Genomic DNA, 20664 nt, shown 5'->3' with positions numbered 1-20664 from the left:
TTTCGAGAATTTGCCCGAAGTTGGGAATTTGTGCATCGAACGCCATCTTTGTTTCATAGCGGATCGCATGGTAAAGCTGAATCAGCAGTTAAGTTCGGAAAGAATCTGATAAAAAAAAAAAGGCTCATCGAGACAGTTCAGATGTGTATAAAGCCATACTGGACGGAGAAAAGTGGCTAATGTCCCAGCGCACAAGATGTTTTCTTCAAACATCGAATAAACTGATCGTGCCGAATTTGAGAAGAAATATCAAATCGAAAGTTGAGCAGAAACGCGCCAGATTCAAGAAATATTACGATCGTGGCACGAAACAACTTTCAAAACTTGTAAAAAGGGCGGAGGATTCTCATGTAGCCTGTTGGAAACAAAGGAACATTTAGTACATGCACTCAGCAGTTGTCCCCAAGGTTATATCGCGTGAATGTCGATGGAAAATACTACAGGAGAAAAAAAGATGTTTTCAAGACTAACATATATATTATGATCGCAAGAAATTGGAAACAATACAAGAACAATTTTAAGATGCTGAGCAACGATCAACGTCAACTGCGTGAACAATTCTGAAACACCTTGTTCAGATGAAGTAAAATCAAGCGAGAGACTAGTGTCCCCTAATCTCAGCAACGAAGAACGCGAGTAATTCCTACTTTTAACAAACCCAACACAGCCGGATGGCATATACTCAGTATTATTCATGCCTAGTCCAACTCTAAAAGATATTAATGGTGTTTTACAGTCAATGTACTATAGTAGAGTCGTATATTTCACGAAAAAGAGACTCCAGCCGTTACGCAAAGTGCGAATCGTATAAATAGCGTTGATTTCAAAATCGCCAGTCAGATTTGTGAGATTGTTGACGCGACTCAAACAGGAAATCAATAACATTAACTCCTTTATAATGACTTATTATTGGTTCAGCATGTATTTTCGGTCATACATATCATCCCTGGCGCTGTGATGTTTTGATAAATATGATTTCGACTGCGCCATACTTGGCAGAGGTAGCGCGCATTAGAATGTTTACGTCTTTCTACGCGCGCGTCGAAAGTATATTACACTGAGTTTAAAATCTCAAGTTTATTCGTTAATTTCTGTATCTCATTGGATTTTGTCATTCGTGAAAGACAATCAGATGCATTGTATTTTTCATGTGATTTTCTTCTCATTTTTATTTTCTGATAACTCTTTCTCATCACTTCGATCGTCGCTGAGTTTCTGAAAACAACCGCGGTTTTGATATTTTCTCTCTTGACACCTTGGATAGCACCTGATCTAACTTACATTACCACAAATTTTGATCATATTTCCTAAACCGAAACTACGCTAAAACAATCGCAGTGTTTTGGTATAAAATATTTGTCATGGTATAAACGATATTATAATGTATATATATAATGCGTTGTTGCAGCAACACTTAAACTTTAGTTTAGGAAAATACCTTTCCGGGTATACGGAACATCATTTCCTTTGCTATTTTAAGTATAATCAAAGATCAGTATACATGCAAACACTGAAGAATGCATAGAAGTCCAGTAGAGAGAAAACTTGCTATGTATGGTCCTATTATGAAAAAGCTCGTGATGGCGATGTTATAACTTATCCTGTAAAATAAAAAAAGGTCAAAAATCAATTTTATGATTCAACTTATCAGAAGGGGAGAATTAAAAATTATGAAAAAGAGAAAGAATTTGAAAATGAAATCGAAAGTTCGCTATGTTAAATCAATATATCAGGTAGATGTGGATATGCTGTGAATCATACTTTATCAACCACTTATCTTTTTTATACGACTCAAGTTTATTCGAGACTTAAAAGAATAGAAATCGAGGATTCCCATCACCATTGTGTTGTATGCATGCATGCACCAATCGTATATTTCATGAAGATTCTTACCAAAATGGAAATATGACAAGCCTCGTCACAATAAAAGTAACCGCAAAACAGAGAAAAGTAAAATCCGCCATTTTTGATTTTTGAAGATATACTATAGACATTTTGCTCCTTGTAACAAAAAGTCTGCGGCATCATGGAGCACCATAGTCAGTGCCCCTAGTCTAACAAAGTTCAAGGAATATGAGAATATTATTAGCACCAATGTTGCAATATGATGTATTATCTGTTCCCAAAAGTCCTAAGAAGGAAAATATGAATTTAAATTTAAAGTAAATCCTACTGAAAATATGAAACCGTATTGAAGAAGAAGTCCTAATAGTCATTAATAGCATCAAATTTCAAGTATATATGAAAAGGGCCATAAACATTGAATGCGGCAAATATATCTTACAAAATATCTAGACGAGTGTTGGATATATACCACGGCTAGGTAAGCGCTGTAAAAAAAACGTGGTACACCGTAAACGAGGTGTATGGTTCTTTACCTTTCTTATAATATCATTCGGTGCTGAAATCACAAGTGATGCATAATATCCTGATTCAATAACAAAATGAATGTAAATGGCAGCATCGAGATTCTGATGTGGGAAATCATCCCAGCATTTAGCGTGATCCCAAAACCAAGGTTCCTGTCAAAGAAACAAATGTTGTCAACTCCGTCGAATTGTATGAATAACATTGCATGCATCAATCAATGACAAATATTTATAAATTCTGTACCAAAAAATGGAATAAAAAAAAAAAACAGTTTACCTGTCAGAGATATGACATCCCATAAATAAATATTGCGGTGTAATATGTGAATTTCCAGCTGTAAGAAATTGTAAAACCGTTGATATGCCGCCATATTTATTGTCAGTCTAAGCTTTAAAAATGATACGATGTCAATTCGATTTTATTTTGTTAGGTATTACTTGTAACATTGCATATACAGAGTTGGCTGAAAGTAGCGTAATATTTAATAACAATTGATTAATATAACTATATGTAATAATGACTGTTACCTAACTTTTGGCCAACGCTTTTTATCGACTCGAGATTGCTTTGATAACAAGCACTACAGTTATGCACAGATAATAGTGGTAACAAAATGGTTAGTGTGACAAATTTACAGTCAAACGATTCACAATTTTCAATACTTTATTCTGATAATATGTTTATAGTCTTCATTAACAACCTCGTTTCGATAAATTTCGTTTGTACGCTCGGTTTGTCACTATTTCTTCTGTGCCGGAACCAAATACGTATGTCCGATTGATTTATGTTTAATCGTTTTGATAACTTTTCGAAATTCGACTAAATCGAAACAAAATTGTTCGGTTTCATAAGACTGTAAACCTAAATGAATCTTCTTTATCAAGGCTTCAAAAATGAATTAGGGTTATCACGCTGGAATTATATTAAGGACGTATATATCCGTGGGGATCCCAAATAGGAATATTTCAATATATTCGAAATCTCGATGAGCAAGCACACATGAAATTATAAAATATTTTTGATGTTTAGGACACATCAAAAGTCTGATCCCGAAAAGTTTACATTTGAAAGGGTGTCAATACTAATACATGGCATCTGTAATTCCTTATTATATATACTTGCCAATCAAGTTCAGCAAAAATGATTTTTAGACTAATCTGGCAAATATAAATTTGTCCTCATACCTTCGTGGGATGTACCGAGTTTTTTCTATAAAAATTTTCCAACGTCCTATTTGGTATTTGAGATTTCATCTTTATTTCATCAGAAAGTTTATTGTACTGTGCAAACGGGAGGGCAACGCATCTGCAATATTTTATTCCACATTCAGAATACACAAAGATGATCAATCAGCCTTCTGTTAATCCGACAACTAACTTTTGGAACAAAATAAATAATTATTTTATGTACAAGATTTTATTAGTCCTCTCGCCAACTCCTACGTTTACCTTATTACTTACCTTTCAAATAAATATCTTATTAACAGCATTACGAGTGCAAAACATGGCACAAACAACATATCTCTCGGTTTTGGGTATGTTGTACCTTCATTATCTTCAAAATCACTGAAAGACATACCATCTGAAAGCCAGAATGAACTTTTCAACCATTCTGAAAAGTTCAACATTTGCTCTTTTTTGTGCAAAGCGGCTAAAAGTATTTTAAACGTCTAACTGTAAAATAAATTTGGTGAAAACTGTCTGAGTTATTGCACAAACAAATTGTTTCCTAGGAATCAAATAACGTATTTTTCGTTTAGGTTTCGAAAATTAACGGAAAGTAGTAGTCGATATTTAATTGTTGCTCGAAGAAGTTTACCCTGGAGATCAAGGGTGGGCAAGGTTTTAGGACCAGGAGCCAATAATTTTGCACGCTAGAGTGGCGGGCCATGTAAGTGTGAGGTAAAAAGTTACATTTTATCCAATATTCACAGTGTTACAAAAGCAAAAGTAGAAAACAATAAGCCTCGTGCCAAAACTAAATTTAATCACAGTCTCCACAAATTCCTTCACATTTTCAGGTAAAACATCAAAATTTGGATTTAGTTTAGTTGTGACAGCATCAGGCGGACCGGATTGCATTACCACGCGGGCCGGATTTGGCCCGCGGGCCGTAGTTTGCCCATGTCAGCTGTAGATGGTCTCAACCGGATCTTTTACGCCAGAAAAATTGTAACAATCTGTTAAGAGAACAAGGGTTTCCAAACATAAATATTGTGACTAACCTTAATTTGACTTTTGTTCAAATCAGAGAGAGACTCAAATTAATACTTGTATGGTTCATATTGTACACATCCTTTAAAATTTCTACGAATTTGGTCATAATACATTAGGACCCAGTAGGGAATTTCGGTACGAATAGTCAGTCAAACCAAAGTTGGTTATTAGGCAATGACACACAACCTATTATATAAGACTATTTCGCAATTTGCGTAAAGGCGTTCCACTTTAGCATAAACTAAACTATAGTAGGATTAATATAAGCACATACGGGCGTCATTATAATAAATATATCTATATATATATGGACCTTTTCCCGACCTTTGACCCCCGAAAAATTCTTCCTGTAATTTATCATTGCCGGGGCTTATTTTAAGAGTGGTTTCGCAAGTTGGCTCCTGTAAAATGGGGTATATGTTTCAAACCATCATTATGAATCATCGCATACAACAATCTGATTTGTAAAAGTACTGGTAAAGAATTTTAGCCCAGTCTATCTCAGCTATTTCTACACTAATTTTTTATTACTGCAATTAAATTAATCTGTCTGAATGAGAAAAGTGTTTGAGAGGATGCGAAATAGGGGGGCATTGTTACGTCACTGTTTGCATCTTGCTGATTGGCCAATGTCACGAAGTAAACAAGGAATGCTCGGGAAAAGTTCCATCGAGTTCCCCAGTAGCCTACGTCTAAAATCATCTGAGAATAGCATAAATCGAAATCATATTCTGAATATATACACTACATATTTTCTTTCACGCTGTCAATAATGTAGTGTAATAACGGGTTAATTTTATACGTATAATCGTTTGAATAATATTAATTACACTATCGGTAAGTCATTGTAAGTAATTGTATTGATTGCCCTGTTGCAACTGTAGCGATTCCGGTGTTCAGCATACGTGCTTGTATACATACAGTCGTTAATTGTATTCGTCTCGTGGCGAATCACGTTCAGTCCTTTGAAATTAATTAAGTTATTATTTTATTCTAATAAGTTAACTTAGTCGCAGTAATGTAGTATTCTTGCCTTCGTTTGTTCATGATTTCATAGGGTTGACACAGTGTACGAAATTACGACGGAAGTCGCCATTTTAGCGCCGGGAGTTTTCAAATCAGACCGCTGTCAAGTTTTCAATTTTTGTCGCACTCCATTCTGTTATTAAAAACCCATTACCACAAACGAGTTGACGCGCTGAATGCAAGTCAGAATCAATAAGAACTATCTTATACGAGTAGCACAAGACGCTGCCAGTATCCGCTATTAATTTTTTTTCTTTCTTTGGATCGTGACAACTTCACGGAAATGCTGAGCGTGGAGTTCCGATGTGGTTATCAACGTACTATGCAGTAACAACTAGCTCGTTTACTAGAATAAAAAAGATTGAACATTTTGGGTTAAATATCGCGCTCCACAATTTCGAGAGGAATATGAAAAAATAAAACTAATGTCTTATAGCAGCTCCAGGTCCAAGCACTGAAAACTTGTAATCGATTTTTTCAGCAACATAAAGAATTCAGCGTAACGTTCCATATGTGCACTTCCTGTCATAACTTTTTAAATATACTATAGTTAGATACTTACCTATCTATATACAGTAAATCTACAGAACACGTAGTAGCCATGAAGTTCGGGTACCGATAACGAATAAAACAAATTCTCTCATTTTTGTTCTGATGAGTCAATGTTTCGACTCCGAATTGGGTGTTTTGTAATTATTGCAGTGTTTGCAGGCGGTTGTCTGGTTGTAGTAGTGCAGCGGTTCCGAAACTTTCATGACTCGTGATTCCCCTCCAGAAGCTTTTTGTACCCTATTCACCATATTAGATATAATACTACTTTTATGGTATATATAAAACCAAGGGTATAAAGTCAAAGGTGTTTGATTTCCAACTAATTACAAAGGTTACTCTGCGCTACTCTGCAAGCTCCCGTCGAATCCCATCGAATTATTATAGACGAAGGTACTTGAGCTTCCTAATAGAGAAAAATATTCGATGTCGCCTCCGACTTTATCTCAGTAAGATTTCATTGGTGCCATGGCTCTGAAAAGCGTTAGTAGGCTAGTAAGTGGCAGGCTATTGCATACGAATAATTTTGTAACATTGTTTTGTGTACTTTTTTTGTGTCGCGAGTGTTCCATTCTCAAGGGGAACTTTAATTCGCCGCCTCCCTGACGGGGTTCATTCTTGAAATGTCGTGAACGCGGTGAATCGTGGTTTTCTTCTTCAGACATTATTAGACCATGGCTGTACATCATTCATTGAACACGTCAGTGTACATAACGATCGTTTCAATATTATGTTGTTGTTCTTGTTAGTATTATTCTTCTCTTTCGTCATGATGAAATTGCTTTTCTCTTCGAATACTGGACCAATTGCTTTGAAATTTTCAGTGGTTAAAGATTGATTTTCTCGTCATAAGGCTATTACTTTTACTTATTTTAAAAATTTCTGTGGACTTTAGGAGATTCGTTTTTTATGTGTCAGAGTAAAAAATAGCGACACCTTGTGACGTGTCCATATATTTGAGCAAAGCTCTCTTGTTATATAGACGGCCACATTACGTTTTTGTGAACTGCGGCCGCAAATGAGATCGAGGTCTTTTATATGATATATTTAATAATAGATTTTTATTGATATATCCCACGGACTTTCCGACGAATCTGCCTATCTCACGGCTATTACTAATTCTTACGCTGTAGCGGGCAACACGAAAGTCGTAAATATGACGTACCCATCATGTTATACAGCTTTAAGTTCATGATGGTTTTCTTAAATTAGATAATTTGAAGTTAGTAAGTTCATTATGAAAAAGGACCTCTTATTTAAATTTTGAATCCTATTACTTGTCTACCGTAATCACCTTTCCAGGAATTAGGCATCTGTGTCGACAACACAGACGAACGCATTCGCATCAATCAGAGATATTCGACTAAACCACATAAAATAAATGTTTACGAAATTGGGCTAGTTTAAATATTCCCTTAAAATTATACTTGTGTATAGTGACTTTTTCAATTATCATGATCATGGAATAAACTTCAGAAGTTCAGTTTCTTAATTTGACCTGTTATACCGAGACCAATAGGAAGTATACTAACTGCAAATAAAATTGAAATTCCTGCAAATGCGAATGAATATCAAATGATCCACTCATATCAAAAAGCAGGCCGCCGATGATAGGTCCAGATGCAATTCCAACTCCATGCATAAATTCGAGATATTCAAATGCTGTGTTAAAATGTTGTCGATCTGCTTCTTCAAACGACGTTTCTTGCAAGAGGTGTGTTCGAAACAATAAACTCAAAAGATTTTTTAGTGTGCAAGTTATTTTCAGTTACTTGCAACTTGACAAATCTCGCATATACAAATTTTTTTGAGTTGTTCAAATAGCGTTGTATATGCAACATAGAACATTAAAGTTTATTAACTTGTTACGAAATGGGACCATGAAATGCCGTTATCTTGATGCAAAGGATAAGCACATTTTTCCAAGTAACATTATAATTACAACATTTCGCGCATAATTGCTCATTCCAATATATATATATCAAAGAAATTGATACACATTTCATATCCACTTATACAGTCATATTCACCAAGTTCCCTTTTGAAACGAACAACGTGTTTAATGCGAGGTTTTTGAACACGTAAGTGGATCTATGGGTCGTTTTGTTATTATGTTGTTGTTGTTGTTCTTCTTGTTCTTTGTCACAAAAAATCATTTTTCTCTTTGATTACTGAACTAATTGCTTTGAAATTTTTAGTGATTAAAAATTAAATGTTTCGCCAGAAGTCTATTACTTTTATTTATTTCAAATATTACGGTGAGCTGCATGGAATGCAAAGCTGAAAGTAATGCAAACAAAGATGCACTGAGTAGGCAGTAGATTAGTTAAAGAATGAAAGTTTTGGCAACAATGGAGAAATACAGGGGTAACATGGTTGTAAGAAATGTTTGCATGCATTTTATGGAACCTTAAGTCCTTCACCTTAAGCACCGTTAACAATATTTGATAGTTTTGCATAGTCGTTTTCGCCATTTTCTCCACACATACTTTATTTTATTTGTTCACCTTGTTGAGATTCAGCATTTGAAGGATGTGATACATATTCTTGTATTATGTTGTGAGTATTTGATTTCACTTGTATTGATGGATTTGCATGCGGTATCTCAGAACAACTCGATTCTCATTTTGACGTATTTGCATAACTGATAGAAGTATTACTTGCATCCGCAATTTTCTCTCTTTTTTGTCAAAAATATGATTTTGGTACAGCAAAAGACTGCAAACTAACAAATTCCCAGAAATTTTAGCCAGTCGTACGAAGCAAACTGCTCTAACAATGCAATTGGAGTAAAAGTACCAGGAAAGCAACTTGCAACCAATGCGCAACTTCGGCGGGAGGAGTAAAGAAGCAACACAGATATAGACCAGGCACAGTAGCTCATCGGGATATTTGTCGTTACCAAAAATCTACCGAATTCTCATTCGGAAACTTCCATTCCAAAGACTGGTGCGAGAGATCGAGATTTCAAAACGGATTTGAGGTTTCAAAGTGCAGACATAGGAGCAATGCAGGGGGCGAGTGAGGATTATCTCGTTGTATTATTTGAGGACACAAATCTATGTGGTATTCAGGCTAAAGGAGTAACCATCATTCCAAAAGATATTCAACTAGCTAGAAGAATTCGTGTAGAAAGATTTTTATACCCATAGATATATATTTTTGCTATATATATATATATATTATGAATTGATTGTTAACATTTTTCTTCAAAAAAAACATATTTACATATCTTTTACTCATGTGTTCTGCGTTCAATAGAGATGACAGTGCCCCTGTCGCTATGCTTGATAGTAGGAGTGTTTTCCTGAAGCAAAATTCATAAATATCACGAGTTGATACCGGTATTTGGAAGGATCTGTCGACAAGAAATTCTTTTAGTTGACTTGAAGCATGGTGCTTGCTAGTAAATTGCAGTCAGTAATATTTTCTGGACTTGAATAGATATGAAACTATATAGGCAGATGATTAAAATATACTGTAAAAGTCGTGTCCACAGCAGAATTTCTGGTTAGCGTAGTGCTTTCCTATATTATCCTAAGAGAAAGAGAAAAAAGGGTAAGTCGGTCTTGCACACCGACCCGCACAAAGCAATAGTCAATCACTGCTATTACTGCTGAAATATTTTTGTTATTGTATTATATTTATAATAGTGTTGACTTTGTTTTGTGGCAATAAATCTCTCTTTCGGCATATCCGTATGTGGTAGCCTAATGTGCCTGGCAGACTAGCAGGCTCCCCAAACACCCTACGGCGGTAAAGAGTCTTCTGTAACATCTACCACGTTATCGGATTGTTTTATTCGACATACATCACATTGACTATTGATGGTATATTGCATATTATGAGTATGACCTGTTTACGAAGTGAAGAACACTGATAGTTTCTAAACAGTGCAGTTTGCGGAAAACATATAGGCTGTATCATCAACCAGCAGTTATATATAATCTGGGCAATAACTGTCGTCTGATAACACCAAAACTACATCAGCATTGAAACACTTTCAGCAAAAAAAGTAACAACCACAACGAAAAAATTAAAAAAAAAGTAAAAAACGCTTTTAACAGATTACAACAGCATTGTACCAGGAACGGATGTTATCATATATTTTTATCTGACCTCGGATGTTATACGATATAACCTCACCAGGTCGTAACAAGTACCAAGAGCGTTGAGAAAATCTTCGTAAAACATTTTAAGGCTTCATTAGAAAATACCTATTCTAACAATAAACCGCATATATTTTTGTATTTATTAGTTTGTGGAACATATTGGATATGAATATCTTTAGTTTATATTTAGCTTGGGTAATTAAAGTAGATTATATTAAATTTCAACTTAATTGCTGTTAAATGACATAGATTATATATAAATTTCAGTAGCACGGGATGTTGTTAATGGCGGTAAGGGCTCATTATACCTTTATTAACTGCTATAACTATATACCTTTGATATTTTATTATTTACAATATTCGACGTTTTTCTAGGTTTGCTAGAAGACGAGTCAGCGCTATAAACGCGTGTTTATTTAGTTCAATGATTCCCGACAATTTTGTCAATTCTTGTATATATCACAGTAAAAAAAATAACCAATATTCGTATTCAGACTAAGATACCTTTGTTGCCCGGGTGTCCATTTCGGACTGTGAATATTTTTCAAACTTTGACTGGGCTGATTAGGTTCGAGGAGAAATATTTTGGAAAATGTCACCTCTTCATAAGCATGTATGCTTGGAAAACAAATGCATTTTTGTTATATTCATAGACTTAAGTTTTCAGAATAGTGACCGATAGTAATCTGCCTCCGGCCATAGTTTTCGTCATCTTTAGCCAGCATTATTTAGTATTACAAATGTAAACATACGTATAAACAGCAAACTGCCTATCAAGCCAAATGTATGTTTAGTTTTCCATTCATCTTATGATTATCTGCCCTAAAGGTAAAGGTTTAACAGTTTTGTGTTAATATTGCAAAGTTTCTTCTCTTACATGTAACTTCAATACATGATGGTCTGCTAGAAATACACTTGTCAATTGTAATATTTCTAAGCCCTCATAGTGCAATTAAAGCCTATTTGAATTAAAAGTGTTTTACCAATAGAGTGAGTATATGTCTGAAAACCGACACCGCTGTATTCAGCTACCAAGCGCGATGCACGCAATATTCCGCGTTCACAACTATAAAGCAATAGTTATAAAAATATAGGTTTAAAATAAATAATGCAAAAAATGGGATACCACCCTGCGAATGATACTGAAACATAACGCTCCTTTCATGCCTTGCGGCTAACTAGCAAGAGTCATGAAAAAATGTTGTATATATAGAATATTCGCAATTAAAAAAATGAAGGCCGAATTTAAAACTGAACTTTTCTGCTGCACAACTCAAACGAAACTTTTGAGCTGCAAACGTTGTTCGGGTATGCGAAGACTATATAATTAGAATTGGCATTCTGGCAAGTGTCTTTTAGGTTACGCTATTGTTGGAATATGTTAGGGTGATATATGATTTAAACAATTGCTTTTATCCAGGTTTTGAATGAACCTAATTAGACCTATTATTTCGATATTTTCATATCCGACCGTTTAGGCCCCGCATTGAACAATGAAATATTTTCTACAATTTGCAATGGTCTTGTTGGCCTGCATGAAAGATTTCACCTTGGCTGGGGAAGTGGGTGAGTCATATTTGTGTCATTTATTTTTATTAACCTCCAGACGTGTTATATATACATATATATATATGACCTTATATTATAAAAATGTAGTCGGTGACGCATCAGGTGAAAGCGAAACGTTGTATCTGTATACATACCCGGTAACTGGCGATTGGATTTACTTCTGGAGGTTAAAGGTTGATATGATAGTTTGACAGTATATAAAGCAGTTGTTACTAATCGATTTTAATCGGTAAGTATGTTGATAGGTATTTGTCTGTTTGTCTGCCTGTTAGATGCACGCGATATCTCTCGAAAGCGAGATTGAATCTGCTCCAGATTTTGTATGTGCATTCATCATATGTCGGACCAGAGGCCTATTGATTTTGGGTGAATTATGTCGTATAATTAGCGAGTTATTAATTATTAGTGATAGGACACAAGGTGTCACTATGGAGTAAGAGCGCTGTTTTGGGGGATCCCCTAACTTTCGATCGATAAGTCTTCGGTCTCTGATCGATCTTCTCGTTTTTTGTTTTGATTCCTCAATTAATTTGTTGTACCATTAAGTCGATATGTCTAGTTCCCATGACGCGAGGTTAGAAATGAATATATTGTGTTTGTGCGCTCTCTGGCGTTTTGTATATGCTGGAATAGGAAGATAATAGATGGTTCCCTAACGTTGAACCGATAAAAATAAAGTTTTAGTCTCAATTTTTGGACGCGTGTAAACTAGTTTAGTTTCTCAAATTCTACATATTTTTTAAATGCTTGAGCAGCTGCGATCAAAAAGACTTCTCAGTTAATTTTGTTTAAAAATGTCTGGAATCGTTTTTTACTCCATATTTTCAATTTTGTTTGCTCGATCTAAACTCAGCTGCGTTAATTAACACAACATTTTTGGAAATGTAACTACAAAGTGATTAACGAAAACCTCAACTACAAAAACTCATATATATATATTTCTTTTTTTAAGTTTTGACATGTCCCGATCCCGACTCATTTGGTAGAAATTGCATTACATTCTCAAACCAGTGTGAGAATAATGATGGCTGCTCAGGTGGTAAAATATGCTGTCTTGTAGCAGGATGTGGATTAGACTGTGTTGACCCCATTATGGGTGAGTGATTTTCTATTTTTCTAAATATTTTTCATCGATTGCAATTACCTATAATGGGATAAATGGCAATAAAAATTGTGTGTCATTGCTTCACTCGTTAGATGAGTGAATTATCATTCTTGACTCTTTATGGGAAACATTCAATTAAATTATCTCGGCATTCTTAATTGTTATATTGTCGAAATGTTGAATAAATTATGACAATAATATCGCTGTCGTAATTTTTTTAGTACAAAGCCTGTTGTTGAAATGTTCTAAAAATATATTTTTAGTCGATCTGTGCCCGGCAGCTGACATTGTTGGACCTCCGTGCAACGGAGATGAAACTAATGAATGCACCGATACACCAACTAATACTGGAACAAGCAAGATCTGTTGTTATTCTGGTTGCTCCCGTGTCATCGCTGACGGTGAGATAAACAAACAAATGTTCTGGCAGTACTTTGCGGGCGTCAAAAGTTGTAATAATAGCAAGAAATTCAAACTCGAAATATTCAATTTATTTATTCGAAAATATGGACCATGGACAATGAGGATGAAAAAATCGAATAGAAATTATAGACTTATCTACGTGCATGTTAATGTTGACACCCAAATTAGCAGTGATTGTACAATTACAATGATGCCGTGAAATGAAAACTGGTTGAAAGAAATAATTTTTTAGCACGGAGAACTTTAACAGAATTTTCGGGGGGGGGGGGGGGGGTGTATATGATTGTAACAAATGTTGCTGCGAATATTGTTAACAAATGTTGATGTATTTGTTATGAGTTTGCTTTTTGGTGAAAACTCAAGTTTTTCTCTTGAAATCAGATCCGAGATGCGAAGCCGTTTTCCCGCCAGGAAGTATTGGTACATGTGCATCAGAATGTGGCGTTGGAAAAGCTTGTCCAATGGAAGAAATATGTTGTTCAAATGGATGCGGAACTCAATGCGTGCAGACTAATGGTAAGTAAATAGACGAAATTTCAAAAATGATACACAATATAAGAAAATAATCGAATCGTGCTACTCCTACCTCGATCTGTAATGAAGTCCATTCAAGTCCACAAACACCGACTAAGCGAAATGCGAATGAGATCAGTTCTCATTATCTGTGAACCGTACAGCCATCAGGTAAGATATATATAGATAGTATCTCTAAGCGTCTTTTTTCTAGACTATTATTATCAGTTACAATATATATAGCAAGACAGGTCAACTATCTATAGATCCATTTATTTTGAATTTTCGAAGCGTACTGTCGCCATGGTATAGCTCAGTGATTCCCAAAGTGGGCGATATCGCCCCCCAGTGGGCGAAAACGATACAGAGGGGGGCGAAAAAGTCTAAGGGGGCGATAGGGGGGCGATTTCGCGAAAGCTGTTTTATGTTCGGCGCACTTAATTCTGTACTCTGTGTGCATTCGCAGGCTTGAATCATGTGGGCGATATTCACACGCGAAAGGATTTCTGGTCTCGTCTTTGCAGTAAGGTAAGGTAGTTTGCGTATCCCAGTGGTCGGCTAAATACTGCCGAAGTAAAATAATCTGGCCCGGGACGATTCACTGAATGGACTTTTCCCCGACCTTTGACCGCGGAAAATTCTTTCCATACTTTACCATTTTAAAATTGTCGGTGCTTATTTTAAGAGTGGTTTCGCGAGCTGTGGCCTGTAAAATGGGGTATTTGATTCAAACTATCATTCTAATACACACCATTTAACAATCTGTTTTTTAAAAGTACCGATAAAGAATTTTAGCCTAGTCTATCACAGCTATTTCTACACTAATTTTTGATTGCTGTATTTAAACTGAAACTCATAGAAAGACAAAGTAATCATTGACTTATTTGATTTATATTTAAATTTCCGAAAAACAACTAAATACTAACGAATATAATTCAAAAACGCGAAAATGAGGTAGTGCTCACGACCACCCCTGAAAATCTGTCCGAGTGAGAGTGTCTGAGCGCCTGCGAAAGGGGGCATTGTTACGTTTTTTGCATCTTGCTGATTGGCCAATGTCACGAAGTAAACAAGGAAGTCTATGCCCGGGGAAATATCCAAACGGCGGTTTTGACGATGAAATTTTTTTATTTATAATCTACGCTCGAGGAGTAAATTACATTTTTTTACGTAACAGAATTTATCGTGTATATCCTAACAATTTAGTGAACAGCCACTCGTTTAACGAGCATACAATTTAATTATAATTAGACAAATGGAAACACGCAATAAGGAAATAAAATTCATATTCATATTCGGGAGATTCACCACTGCTTGATTTTTGTAAGAATGTATCTTCTTAAAGAAAATATATATTTATCAAAATTTCACAAATCGTGCGAAAATATTCACTTCGATGTTTGGAAGTACATATTTGTGCAAACCATTATTTTCGAAAATGAACATTACAAAGAACAAGCAAAGAAGTGGGTTTGGTGATGCCCATTTGGAAAATGTTTCAATCTTGGCGTCGTAAAGCTATCCAGCGCGATGCAGCAACAAGACAGTGTCACATTAAATGTCATTGTAATATTTTTTTAATAAGACGACTGAGTTGAGTTCACGATTGTCGCAGTTTTCGCGTGTATTCCGTTTTTAACTCTCAAAAAATATATGCGACCCGCAAAAGACTAGCAACCCTGAATTTTGTCCTGCGAGCGACATAAAATTTGCCGACCCCTGGGCCGTAGCCGATAGTCAGTCACGGCTTCTTCCACATCCGAGTCCATGAATCCAAAAAAATGGCTGGTTAATTATGGACTGGAGGCCGTGATAGGATGAGGAATCGGGGATGGATTTTTCCGAAGTATTTGGTGCAGGTCATCAGGCTGTACGAATGAATGAGATGTACGAAAATCATTATTATAAGTTTGGGAAAATTAACTTTGTTCTTATTATTTTAATGTGAAATGGGGTGAATTTAGGAAATGAAATGCTATAAGGCAAGAGTACACGGCGGTTTTTGAGGAGGTAGGACCCTGGATTCTTTCATTTCCGACCTATTATATGGTGAAAAAGGGGTTTTCAGCCGTGCTACTATTGCTATTAGAACAATGAAATCACCTTTCCATCAGTAAATGGGGTAATTTTAGATATAATAAAAAACTCGCTGAAGAACACCAAGCTCATCTATCTCATTAAAAAACACTATAAACTATGATTTGTCTTCTTATTTGGTCTGTAATAAATTCGTTTCTGACTTTATATTTTTTTGTAGTGCATTGGGGCGATGAAGTTGTATAAACTACTTTAGGGGGGCGATGGTCAAAAAAGTTTGGGAACCACTGGTATAGCTGCTTTCAGATTTGATTTATGCATTACTTCCCATATAATAATATATATATATATAGATTTTATTTCCATTATTCCTATAGATTATTCTTGGATTATCCAATGCTCCGTCGAACCAATCTAAGTTTCTATGGCCGATAGAGCAGACAGTTATTCTCATATTGTATCTTATCAGATTGTCCAGGAGGGATACCTATTTTTTGCGTCATTAACGCTTGTGACGTTACCACCTGTGCGACACACACCGGAGCTGAATGTCGGAGTACTTGCAACGGATGCGTTGCAAATTTCTTCGATAAGTTTGATAACGAAATTGCTGATGGATGTAAGAGTATTATGTTTTGCTAACTACTTCAACTGTTGTGGCCTAAAAACACAGAACACATGCTCTAAGTAAAAATTGAACACATCCTTTTTTACAATTAATTATCAGTACTTGACTTTTTTCTGAATATTACCCAATCTTGTTACAAAATTTAAGCAGTACCAAAGCACGGTTTCTCCTGGCTTATTTCAAATTCGGGAGAAAGTCCAAATTGAAAGTCGACTGTTGCTAGAAAATGTAATAAGCACTTAAAGTTCAAATTTGCTATCGTTCATATCCACTAGACTGAAATACCAAGTCCTTTTCAAATCAAGTTAGGAGGCTAAGAGGCTATCAGAAAATCACCCGAATTTAGTTCATTTACTTTATGCGGAACAAGATCTACTTCAATGCATATTGAAGTCAACCAACTCTAGAACAATTTGATAATGTAAGTATTATACAGTATTTTCATTTGTTTTAGGTGAATGTCCTTTTCCCATATCTACTGAAATGTGTTCTTGTGACGGTAAAACTTGTCCCAACTTTCCGGATGCAGAATGTAGAAAAAATATATGTGGAGAATGTAGCACTGACTTCTTTGACAAACTTGGGAAAAAAATTGAGAATTGCGAAGGTAACTATATCATGCTTCAATACTGATAGAATTTACAACCGATGTTGTACCTTAAACTGCCTATTCGAACATCAATGAAAACAACTTGTAACTATTGAAAGCAAACACTTTCTCACAGAAATGACGACTGATAATAAGCTTTAAATTGTGAAACAAAAAAAAAAGGTAATAAAAAACTTCTATATCACAATCTATTGAATGTATCAATGTAAAATTGGAAATGGCGATGTTACAAAGAACCATTTAACATGTCGCCATCGTTAAAAATTAAGGCAACTATGGAATGTAAAAATGTGACTCAAAGATATTTCGCAGACTATCGCCGTGGCATGAATTATATATATCTAAAGTCTAAACCAGCGTTTCCCAAATTTTTTCACCCTCGGAACACTTTTTATCTTGCCTCGGGGAACACCAAAAAATGAAAGGGTAAAATTGATAAAGATAAATTGTGTAATGTAGCGGTTCCTAATGCGTTCGCCGTGGCGAGTTGCCAAATGCGTCGCGAAAACTAACAGAATTGTGTTAAACATACCTAAAATTTGATTGAATATTTTACATATTGCATTTATTATAAATGTTTTATTGTTTCTTAATTTAAACGATGTGTATATTAATCAATTCATACATTTTATCATTCTATGTCTTTTACTTTCCATTACTTAGTGTTTGCCTCTAATGTTACGTCTAATTAAGATAGAAGTACTACAAATTTCGCGAGCAGCAGACCTGCTGCTCTGTAATTTTTTCAGCTTTTCAAAGTAAAACCCGGCAGAGATGGAGGAAGAAGATTTGACCTTTTGCCTTTACTCTTCAGAGTTTAGACCTACTTTTTGGCTATGACATGACATATGACAAAAGGATTGCCGTAAACTTAATAATGAACATAAACAGTCAAATAGCTATAGGCATACGATTAACGAAAATGGCACTACCCCACCTTAGTTAGGCCGACGGTAACGCGATATCGAACGATCAGTTGGGCGACTACTTCACGTTCCATAGATCGCCATCACGATCATTTTAGACTTTTCTACGGAACACTTCAAAGACGGCCACGGAACACTAGTGTTCCGCGGATCACAGTTTGGGAAACGCCAGTCTAAACAATATGTGTGTTGTGTATTCAAACAGAATTATGTTCAGAATTTTGTCATATTCATTAATCTTTTTACCATATATATATGCCCCATTTCAGGTCCAATTCTAGACCCAGAGTGCCCAGAAGTTGACGACGATGCAGGAATCTGTATCGAAGAATGCCAATCAAATGATGACTGTGAGAAAAAGGAAATATGCTGCTCAAATGGATGTGGAACAGTTTGTAAGGATGCTCCGAAGAAAGGCCTATCAGGTTTTTAGAACTAGATTATTTCAAATCAAAAATTGTAATTATAGCAAGCTTTGTCACTCGAAATATACAATATTTTACTCAGAATTTACCTAAATCAAATATTCCTATTTTCACCACCCTTACGTTATTAAATCCAAGTCATCGATAACTATAGGTCATAAATTTAAATTTTTACAAATTTCCTCTCCTATTGAAAACAATTGGTAAAAGTTATTTTATTCAACATAAATAAAAACATGATTCTGTTATGTTACAGATCTGCTCAAAATTATACTTATCTCAAACTTATTCCGCCCTCAAAGTAGTTGTCCGCAAATATGCATTCCATGTTCAAGAGCAAGTTGTCCGGGCAATCTTCTTACCCAATGCAGAGGATACTGTAATGGATGCTTACCCCGCTTCTTTAATTCGAGAAATCACGATGTAACCTCAACTTGTAAGTCATGTTGTTTTTAAAATGCTGCCAAGGAGTTAAAATATAGATACAGTGTTAAAGGTAATTCATTCTATTATTCATAGCATCTCATTGTCGAAAGAACATTGTTCTTCAAACCAAGGAAAAGGAACGAACTTACATTACACACTTTAGATTTTGTTTGCTTTGAAAAGCGTAATTATTTTTGTAGTGTGTATCCAAGTTCGCTAAAGAGATAAGTCGTGATTTTTAGCTTACAGTATATTTTTCAAAATGGTTATTGATTAAAATATGGAAAATGACATATCATAAGTGTTAAAAGTAGATTTAATACATTGATACAATTCCTGCATAATTCTATATCTAAGATTCTCATGAATACTTACAGTGACAGCCATCTTATAAAGTCATAATACTCCACAACAGCTGATATCTCATATCATGGTGGATGTGTCCGTAACAAATTACTCATTTGTAAATGTGTGCTTTTTTAATTATATTCAAAGCGAGCCGTCACGATCACGAATCCACTCTCTGCAATTTCGGTATCCTCCAGAACAGTGGTTCCCAACCTTTTTAGCTCGAGGTCCCCTCGCGGATACTTTTAGCACTCATGAGTCATGACCCCCTGTTTATCAATCCAATGCTATTTTAAGTGTTGTTTTGATTGATAGATTCAAAATTTACCATTTTTACTATTTTACAAATTACTATTTTTTTGGTAACAGGCTCATGTCCACGTGGATTACCAGGATACGGTTACTGTAGTACAAATCCTTGTCTCGGAGTGACTTGCTACAACTATCCATACGCCGAATGCAGAGTCAGTAGTTGCGGAGGTTGCCACGCAGAATTTTTCGATTCAAGAGGAAGACGAATTTATTGCACACAAACGGCCTATAGAACGCAGATATATTGATAAATTCCTTTGATCGGCCAATTAAAATTCCATCAACTGTTATTGGTATTGGTCGTGTACATTCAATAATCGGTTTGAAAACAAGCATTTCATTTTAAGTATGACAACAAACTGTCGAATGCGTCTTGCATGATGTACATTAATATTAAACAGTCATTTTATAGTGACGATATGGAGTTGTTAATACATTGTACAGTCTAATTTCACTATACCGTTGCGCCACCCAGTGACTTTGTATTTCATGGTGTCATAATGGTAACAGTATTCATTTATCGATAAATAAATAGAAGCGTTTTCCGCTGCTTTCTTGTGCAAGTTTAAGTTTTTTGTCCTCCTTTAAGATATTGATTGATAAATGAGACATCATTTAGGGAAGGTAATACATTTTATAGATATTGTCTTAGCAGATCATTGCGAATGTAAAATACCGGTACTCCTGAAGTATGCGCACCAAGATGTCACACAACCTGAACCTTGACCTTGTACACAACCTGAGTTCAGGAGGTCCAAAATACCTTTCACCTTCAACACAAGAATCTTGTTTGCACAGGTATTGCTATTGTGAAGCAGCATTTCGTTTATCCCATCTCATAATGTGCAAGTGTTGAATTTCATTCTGCACTAAGTCAAATATAATAAATTCCCGTCACCCAATACGCCTGATCGAATAATGAAACGAAGCATCGTGTCCGTACTAGGTCTTGGAAATTCATGGAAAACACCTTAAGCATCGACTGACCTAATGTGATTACTCGAATTACGAGTAGCGCGACAACTCTTAGTTGTTGCGGCCCGCCGCATCTCATCTATCTGTGTGGCTC

General features: G+C 35.4%; 2 protein-coding genes across 2 annotated transcripts; one reads left to right on the top strand and one right to left on the bottom strand.

The window, feature by feature from the left end:
• Positions 1 to 1984: 1984 nt before the first annotated feature.
• LOC120333479 (ceramide synthase 4-like) lies at positions 1985 to 3997 on the bottom strand. Its single transcript, XM_078119053.1, has 6 exons — positions 3831 to 3997; positions 3555 to 3675; positions 3071 to 3189; positions 2571 to 2607; positions 2379 to 2522; positions 1985 to 2131 (listed from the first exon to the last, which is right to left on the bottom strand). Exons 1-6 carry the CDS (start codon positions 3995 to 3997, stop codon positions 1985 to 1987), a joined length of 735 nt encoding a protein of 244 aa, XP_077975179.1.
• Positions 3998 to 11563: 7566 nt separating this feature from the next.
• Positions 11564 to 20164, top strand: LOC120332888 (uncharacterized). The gene is made up of 9 exons (XM_039400217.2): positions 11564 to 11839; positions 12795 to 12938; positions 13211 to 13348; positions 13752 to 13886; positions 16390 to 16539; positions 17003 to 17155; positions 18354 to 18509; positions 18766 to 18945; positions 19653 to 20164. Exons 1-9 carry the CDS (start codon positions 11767 to 11769, stop codon positions 19841 to 19843), a joined length of 1320 nt encoding a protein of 439 aa, XP_039256151.2. The 5' UTR covers positions 11564 to 11766; the 3' UTR covers positions 19844 to 20164.
• Positions 20165 to 20664: the final 500 nt, after the last annotated feature.

Source organism: Styela clava, chromosome 13 (genome assembly GCF_964204865.1).
Source record: "Styela clava chromosome 13, kaStyClav1.hap1.2, whole genome shotgun sequence".
Lineage (NCBI taxonomy): Eukaryota > Metazoa > Chordata > Ascidiacea > Stolidobranchia > Styelidae > Styela > Styela clava.
This window is presented reverse-complemented; position numbering and strand designations above follow the sequence as displayed.

Coding starts and splice junctions, on each gene's coding strand:
- LOC120333479 (XM_078119053.1), bottom strand. CDS start 3,997: ATGTTGAACTTTTCAGAATGGTTGAAAAGTTCATTCTGGCTTTCAGAT. Junction 3,676..3,830: donor ATAAGATATTTATTTGAAAG/GTAAGTAATAAG, acceptor AAAATATTGCAG/ATGCGTTGCCCTCCCGTTTG. Junction 2,608..3,070: donor ACGAAATTTATCGAAACGAG/GTTGTTAATGAA, acceptor TTTTTGGTACAG/AATTTATAAATATTTGTCAT.
- LOC120332888 (XM_039400217.2), top strand. CDS start 11,767: ATGAAATATTTTCTACAATTTGCAATGGTCTTGTTGGCCTGCATGAAA. Junction 13,887..16,389: donor TCAATGCGTGCAGACTAATG/GTAAGTAAATAG, acceptor GTATCTTATCAG/ATTGTCCAGGAGGGATACCT. Junction 16,540..17,002: donor TAACGAAATTGCTGATGGAT/GTAAGAGTATTA, acceptor CATTTGTTTTAG/GTGAATGTCCTTTTCCCATA.